Raw genomic sequence first — 8,759 nt, 5'->3', positions numbered from 1 at the left:
CTAACTTCATATTTTAATGTCAAGTCCCAAGTGTGGGCTAGTTGTTCAACGGTAATCTCTTATTTGTGTTACCTGATAGGATCAAATCTTGAAAATGAATTGTCGAAGAGAAAGAATTCCCAAAATTTCATTAGATCATGTAATGCATTCCCAGTTCTATGTGTCAAACACAACCATCAGTTTGTTTTTCAAAACTTTTCCAGATAACTTTATTGTACAAAAAACAAAATAAGAGTTTTTAAAAAGAAAAGTAAAAAATAAAACTTTCACTTGTGAAATATAGCCCAGAGTTGAATACAAAAAGATGAAACCTGTCAAATATTTTTGAACCCTGAATACTTGAACATTCCTTTGTTAGCTATAGCACATCCAGCCTTTTTTTTGTCAATTTATCTAAATGTTATGTAATAATAATAATGTTATAGTTAATGTAAATGAGTTGATTGTATCTGTTGTACAAAAAAACAAACCATTTAAGAACCACCTGTGTACATTGTAAGTCTTTATGTTGCCAGTAGCCCACATTGTGATGTCCCATTTAGAGCACTGGTAATACAGATGTACTGATCTGAAAGTCTTTTTGGATCAGAATGATCCCATCCAATGTGGTTTTGAAAATTACATACCTAATCCTAAAATGGGATTTCTAAATCTAGATTATTTTGATCCTTATTTTTGCTGGCCATTGATTTAGCAATGGGATGACACAATTATTTTTTTTCTAGTCTGTTTATGTTATTATTTGACTTTCTATGGGCTACTTGTTTTTGCCTTTGGCTGATTTTTTATATCTGGTTGGTAAAATATTCTAGGTGACTATCTAAATGGCAATTTAAAAATCACCAGGCAAAGTAATCTCATCTCTGTAAAACCAACGATATCACCTTGTAACCAGTATAGTAATAAAGCACTTAAGCGCTCCCATTGTTAAAGATCGCCTAGTTAATGTTTACCTTACTGCCGAAAAACATTTCTCACGTCTGAACGCTCAAAAATGCTTTCGGTAGGTATGAATGAATAGAGAAAATATGACGACAATATCATTGAGGTTCTTTATTGTGTTCTCTGCACAGAGACCAGAGAAAGGCGAAAATGTGCAGTAGAAAAAGGCATCATCAGTTCTACCGTGTGGAGCATCTAGCCACAAGAGCAGGACCTGAAGCATTTTTAGCAGTGTTACAGTATGTCAAGCAACTTAGTCCCAACACCAACTGTAGAGTGAGGAAATGTGTGTGAAGGAAATGTTGGTGAATTACTAAACTGCTTCCTGCAGTGGCTCCTCTGATGCAGAGGGCTTTGTAACGTCACTTGTGAAACTGTCATCCTTTAGCAGGACAGACGGAAGGTGTTTATTGACAGACATACTCTCAGAGTCAGCGTCTAAGTCACCACATGTGTCGGTGTGATTGAAAGGCTCTTCTTCTCTCACCATGGTCATCTCCCAGCTGTCGGATGTCTGAGGTAAACTGGCCATAAGTTCCTTATCGAAAACACACAGGTTTCAGTCAACAGAACACAAAAAAAACATGGACTTCATGAACAGAGTAAATTTACCAGCTGTCTTTCCACGTCGTTATTTCTTACAGCAATTAACAGGCATTTTGTGAAGCTTGCCAGATCCAAGTATTTTTGTTTCTGGATCTCAAGCTCATGCTCCAAGAATTGGACTTCCTCGTGCTGAAAACACAACATGTAACTAAATTAGGTCAAAATCTTCCCAACATCTTGCTGTTCATGCTTGTGTGTTTTCACCTTGAACTCCAGTAGGTTTTGCATTTGCTGCAGGCCTAAAGTCACAACTTCACCTTCACTATCCACGTCTGCGTACTCTTCATTATCATCAAAAACCTCTAGCTTCTGTAAGAGGAATCTGATTATAAAAGAGTCTCAAGAGTGGGCATCGCATCAACTGTTATAACTAACCACATTGTTAGATAGTGGAGCACCTTTGCTTGCTTCTGGTCCATCATCATCCCTGTGCTGCGAGTCTGTAGTGTCATCTAAGAGAGAACACAGTGTTTACACTTGTGTGTTCTGTGTGAACTAGTTTTCAAGATCCTCACCTTCTGAAAGACAGAAAGATCCTTCATCATTGAAGTCATCTCCGGGTTCAGGCGTCACAGGTGAGTCATTGCGTGGAGGTGAATTTGTAAAAGTTGCTGGTCCTCCTTGAGGCGGTGGGATTTCAATACCCATCAGGCGATACTTCCTTCGTCTGTTACTGATCCATGTCTTAAAACACAAAAGAGAAAAACGGATGTAAATGATATCAAACCCACATATTACAACCTGACTGATAGATTGGCAGACAAGCTCAGAGAATCTCTATGACCAATTATGTTAGCTGATGATATATTAAATATATAGATAGATAGATTTCCTTTATTAGTTCCACAAGGGGAATTTTTTTTACATACATCAGGGAAATAAAATACAATAAGCAAGGGCACACAAAATTGTTTAAATGGAATAAAATATTTAAATATTAATATTAAATAATATATATAGTTGACGATATAATTCTGAGTGAACATGCAGGTACCACAAAAAAGCATTTGGGGTCATCAGTCAGAGTAATGGTAAAGGTTCAGAGAGATGAGGAAGAAAGTGCAGGAAGGGTGGATGGCAGCAGTGGTATAACACAAGAGTCAAAAGGGAGCTTTACAGGAGACTAGTATGGCCTCTCCACAGTAAATGGCAAAAAGACAGGAGCAACAGTTAAAATGAGGAATAAGTATATCAGGTGGACAGCACGTTTAGAGAAGCTGCAGAGGCTTCTCTGAATACTCTTATAGCTAAGGCATCATAACAAAAAATGCTATTATTTCTGCTAGTATCACATAAGCGAGACAGCAGTTGGTCAGGGTTCTATAGCTACAGTACTATATTTAGTCTAGCAAGCCTCTCACAGTTTATTCATCAGCATGCAATATTTGTTTAATGCCAGGTAAAAAAAAGTTTAATGCCAGGTGAAAAAAATCTTGATACAGTTTACAAAAGTCTGCTTAATCTAGCCAAAACATCCATGAGGAAATGCTTGAGAACGGGTGTAATGTCCCAAAAGGAACCAACAGCTGAAGTTTCTTGGTGACATCACTGTCAACTGAAAGCGTATCTTTACTAGAGCACAGTGCACCTTGACTATTTCGGTGTCCACATTGAGCTGGTTTGCTGCAGCTGTGATCTTCTCCCTGCAGACTGATCCCAGACTGGTCATGCCTCTGTCCCAGTAGCGCTTTAGCTGGATCAGGTCCTCATCACTGAATTGAGTCCGATCTTGAAGCTAATAAAAAAAAAAACATTTTAACCCTTCCAAAAAATAAATAAATTAATGATTAAACAAGCATTATGTCCGTCCTCACCAACGTCCCCAGTTCACATGTATGTTAATAAAAAGCATAATATTCATTACAAATCAATAAAACAACTTCCATGAAAAGAGAAATGTATTTTACAAGCTTCCAAACACAGGGCCGCCATCATTTATACATAGGTATGTTCTTTAATGTTGAATTAAAAAAACAAACATGTACTCTTTTTTTACTCTTCATTTACTTATTTTTAGATTTCATTGTATGTTTTATAAAGTTATCTTAAGGATCACCCTAGTTATTGTCAGCAGCACCACAGCTAGGAAGTGAATGGCAAAACCATCAAAACACCTGTAAATGCAATTAAAAAAAAATAAACAACTAAAAAATGGAATCACGTGCTCCTTTTCCAGTTATCAACATTTGCCACTGACCTTGTCTTGCTACGTCTCCAAAGACCTCACAAAGTAAAAGCACAGAGTTGTTACCACCAGGCCACCAATCACATTCACTTGGATGTATTTACATGTGATTAAAAAAAAAGTATACAACTGATTTATAGTATATCACCTAGCAAGGCTACAAAAATGTTGGAGTGTTGAATGTTAATGCCATATTTTGTCAGCACATTAGGATGAACGTCCTTTATAAAAAGTTGCTATTGGGGGACCGTTTAGAAATCCTGATGCAGTTTTAGAAAACTACCTAAATGGAATAATCTTCTCCAATTATTTGCAAATGTGCCTTTCAGTCCTTTTTACTAACAAACACAAGAGTCAAATGACCTCCTTGGCAGAGGTAATAACTTACTGTTCTTTTTCTCGAGTTACTGATAACCCAGGGAGCAGCAGACAAGTTGACTGTAAATGTCTGCAGATAAAAAAAACGAGTATATAAGGTCATTATGTATGAGGATGAATTCACTCGTCTCATTTGTCTCACCTGTGAGCTTAACTCCCTTGATACTGAGGTCTGTATTGCGAGTGAGTTGCTTCCCTGTGGGGCCATGCTTACGGAAGGTGATCTGCTGCCTGAAACTGTGACAGGTTCTGCCTGCTGAGTCAGTTGCCTATGTTTGTGAGTCTGAGCTGCCATGTTTGCTAATTCCTCCTCTCTTTCCCATTCATCCTCATTTGCTGTTTCAATGGCGATGGAGAAATTTTCACATCGGTCAACTATTTGGATGACAGACTTTTGACTCTCCTCGCTTTTGTAAGTTGACGCAAGACCCTGCCGCAGTCTATTGCCATCTTTTGTTTCGGATTTATCTGACAAAGAGAACACTTGTTGAATACAAGGAGTCTTTTCTGGAGCAGAGAGTTGAGTGGGGAGAGTGGTTAGAGTCTTCTGCGACACAGGTAGTTGAGGTTGGGTGTTGGCTTGAGGTCTTGTTGGAGGTTGAGTGGAAGAAGACCAGGGGCGTGTTTGGGAATTACAATTCTGTCTATTCCAGCTGTGAGGTACCACGCCGACTGTTGCCCTTATGCCCAAATCCCCCGGGGGAAAGCTTCCCTTTTTAACTGCAGTGTAGACTAGAGGCCCTGAGGCAGGTGTGAGTGATGGCAGGGTCGGAGGCAGAGACATAAGCTTGGCATGAACGGGTGACGAAGTTGTTCTGTGTCTGCCCTGCAGAGCTACGTCCTTCCCTGTGGAGGTAGGATATGACTGGGGTTTCTGTTCTGTGTGAGATGGAGGGGCTGATGGTTTAGGTTGAGGGCGAGGAACAGAGTTGTGAGAATAGATGTTGGTCAATATGACGTCACTAGTGTTATGGTTGCTTCCGCTGCTGAGGGGAGAGGAAGAGGACGGCGAGGGCGACGAAGAAATCGAGGGAAAGGATGAGGAAGAAGGAAGAAGATTCACATGATTCTGGAGGTTTCGGACCACAGCCAATTCCGAAGGAAGAAAAGCCCCACCAGTGAGGTTTGGTAGCACCCTAGATGAATGAGTGGACACGAGTCCATCTGGGAGTCCATGCCAAGGTAGTTGATAGGTCATTGTTCCATTCTGGTCTACCTTGGATGCAATTTTGCGTCTTTTGTTTCCAACCCAAGTCTTTGAAAATGGAGAAAAAAAAATTAATATAATTGTAAAATAAAACTTTCTTCACTCACCCGCACAACACTGAAGTCCAATTTAGCCTCCTGAGCACATTGGAGAATGAGCTGGAAGCAAGCTTTGCTCTGATTTGTCATTCCATTATCGTAGTAGCGCTCCAGGATTCTCTGCTGCTCCACTGTGAATACTGACCGCAGGTTCATCTGGAATATAGAGGTAAATAAATAAGCCAGTTCTAAAATACATTTCAGCTAACACAATGTACAAGAAAAGTATCAGAAGAAGTATTCACACTACGGCTATACAGATTTATACTAATCATCTTTTTCAACACACTTTTCTGTCTTAAGTGGAAAGAAGACGTATGGAGTATGTTATTTAGTTTAAAAGACATATAGATGCCTAAAAAAACTATATCACCTCCAATATAACCATGTCCAGTTAAATTGTTGCAGACCAAAATAGAACCACTGAAATGCTTGATGACATTAACATTAGCATTCAATCAAAATGGAGACTGTTATCTAAATACTGATTGTAAACATTTTGTTCCTTGTAACACTCACAGTCTGCAGGCCACGCCTTTGTGACCATGCGTCCATGCCGCCACTGGTGGGGAACGGGGCTGCCATGATGGTCACGATTGTGGAACTCTACATCCTGTGTCAGCGTACATTGCTTACCGCCTGAAGTACTGGCTAAGAAGAGAAAAGTATATTAAAGTAAATTAAGTTGTATTTGTAGTCCTTTTATTCTCATTGCAACATGTACAACAAGATGATAAACAATCCAATTAGATAACTTGTTAACCCATAAACCACGACATTCACATTATGTGTATTAGGAATTACAATGTTTGGGTGAATATGGGTTAAAATAATCTGGTATTATTGTATTAATAATGCCTGATCAGGAGCCAGTGAAAAGGATGAGTTGGAAGAAAGGCAATGCACTCGATGAGGATTGGTGGAGAGACTTCAGTGGGAGACCAAAGAGGGGAGAGCTGGTAAGGTAAGGTAAGGTAAAACTTTATTGTGTAGATAAATAAACAATTAATAATATATCATCTTGTTAGCAAATAAGAAAGCCACACTACTCTTCCGTATTTTATCCTTAAAATGTTAAAAAATAAACAACACAACGTGAACAAATATGTATATATATATATCAAGTTGTGTTTCATTGTGTTATTACTGATGTGTGTAATTATACACACAGACACACACATCAGTAATAACATAATAAAACACAGTTTAATATATATATACACACATACACATCAGTAATAATACAATGAAACACAACTTTATATATAGAGAGATTTTCTGAGTTTTCCGCATGCGTCAGATCCTATCAACATTCATTATCAAAATAAATACAACGTGTTTTTAAATTGGATTAAAGTCTCAAAATTTAATTTATAAGCATCATCTACTGAAAACATATTAAAAAAAACAACAGGTCATGATATTGATCCAGAGTCATGTGATGGCAGTCAAGTACTGTTGTAGTTTTAAATTAAACTGGACACGACAAAATTGTGCGACCAATAAGCGTCAAGCTGGTTTATTTTGAAAGGCTGACTGCGCATGGCCGCCTTCGATATGAAAACATTACGGAGCTAATACTCATATAACACTATACAACGGAATATAGTCCTGGTTACGAATCCCAACCACTGTTACTTGTAACTACAGACAAGCCGTAGAATTGCGGCGGATGTTTTTGAAGCACGGTGTTTATTCGTGCAGCAGTTAGCCTCTAGGCCGGAGTTAGCTTCCGCAAGCTAGCATAGCATAGCTAGCTTAGCATCCGAAATGGATAGCCGTGGCTAAACTTTTCCTTCAAATCTGTGATTTCCAGACCCCGGGCACTATCCCACCCCTTCACCGTGCTTCCGGTAGATGGTCAGGAAGGAAACGCGGCATGATTGTGTCGATCAAAAGTAAAATCAACACCGATCTTACCATATTTGATGACAAAATCAGCCGTTCGAATTCAGCAGATTTCGGCCGTCCTCCTGCTAGACAATGAAATCAGAACTCCGATCATCAATTCTAATCATGATTGTGACGTAACACAGACATGAGCCAATAAGAGTTCAAGATCATTTGCTGTGACAGCTGGAGCAGCTGGACCCGCCCACCTCTGACTTTGATCTTTGGGGTGCTGGTGGATGAGGTCACGCTTTAGTAACGACACAAAGTTGTGGTTATAGTTTGTTCGAAATGGAGAGGCAATACTTTAGTCGCAGAATCTGAATTTATGTTTACAAAATCCTGTATAGAGGAATCGTTCTTCTTCAATCTGAATAGTTTGAGCAGATAATAAAAAAAATAAATCATACTTGGCTTTAAAAAAAATCTTTTTGTAGTAAAAAAGGATATGCACGAACAAACAAGACATTATTAAGATTCTCAATTAAATTCACAACATAGTAGTAGTAGAAGTTGTAATTAAAGTAGGTAATTATAATTATTACTATGTCATGAATAATATATTAATATCTAATATGGATATTAAATATGTCCTATATATCCTAATGTATATCTATGTAACATAAGAAAGAACAATTAATTGGTCACCAACAAATAATGAATAAAACAGCCTGTCAACATACAAACCTCTGAGCCAACTGACTGTTCTTTCTAATCTCATTTCTTTGTAAGACTGCCAAATCTGTCAGGAGGTGCAGACCACATGCACCATACGCCTGAAATGAACATGCCTTACATTAACATTTCTGGCAAACACTAAAGAGACCGTCACCATCAGTTAATTTGTCCTGATCATTACCTGCAGCAAGAGTCATTTGATATGAGCGAGCTTCTGACAAACACAAACCTCCTCTGATAAGATGCTATTCAGGGACAAAACGCCACTGAAACTGTTTAACAGAAAATACACCATTATACAAGTTTTGTACGTTTTAAGATATGTGGGACAAAAGCAATTAATCGATTAATCATCAACCATGTTAAGGTCGAATACAAAGATGGTTAGGATACATCTTGATAGTGGGTGATTGTTGATAAAGGTGTTGCAAAAGGTTGATTTATAAAAAAAAAAGTAATTGGGTACGCCGGCAGATTGCACTGTGGTAAACTATAACTATGTTGGGTTTCAATGTTTTCATCTAGGATAAGCCATTTAGAATATGTAAACCATTGTAATAAGTAAGGATTTAATTTCAAATCTCCTTTGTTCACACCAAAGTTGAGAAGAAACGATTTAATAAAAAAATCTGTGTTCTGTCTGTTTGAAATATATTGTCTCTTCTAGTTTAAATAGCCAGACCATATATTTTTTAATCAAATATTGAACTTTTATTTTTAGCATCAATAGAATACTTGTAATAATGAAATATATATATTGACGTTTACAATTCAA

General features: G+C 38.0%; 1 protein-coding gene across 1 annotated transcript; it reads right to left on the bottom strand.

Annotated features, from left to right (window-relative positions):
• Positions 1–1,038: 1,038 nt before the first annotated feature.
• On the bottom strand, positions 1,039–7,443 carry hdx (highly divergent homeobox). Its single transcript, XM_087799361.1, has 11 exons — positions 7,337–7,443; positions 5,936–6,067; positions 5,426–5,572; positions 4,254–5,366; positions 4,122–4,181; positions 3,137–3,283; positions 2,064–2,232; positions 1,924–2,000; positions 1,753–1,857; positions 1,555–1,677; positions 1,039–1,480 (listed from the first exon to the last, which is right to left on the bottom strand). Exons 2-11 carry the CDS (start codon positions 5,999–6,001, stop codon positions 1,256–1,258), a joined length of 2,232 nt encoding a protein of 743 aa, XP_087655487.1. The 5' UTR covers positions 6,002–6,067; positions 7,337–7,443; the 3' UTR covers positions 1,039–1,255.
• Between the last annotated feature and the right edge of the window lie 1,316 nt (positions 7,444–8,759).

Source organism: Callionymus lyra, chromosome 9 (assembly GCF_982586985.1).
Source record: "Callionymus lyra chromosome 9, fCalLyr1.hap1.1, whole genome shotgun sequence".
NCBI classification, from domain to species: domain Eukaryota; kingdom Metazoa; phylum Chordata; class Actinopteri; order Syngnathiformes; family Callionymidae; genus Callionymus; species Callionymus lyra.
Note: the sequence above shows the minus strand (reverse complement) of the source record. Positions and strands in the feature narration are given on the sequence as shown.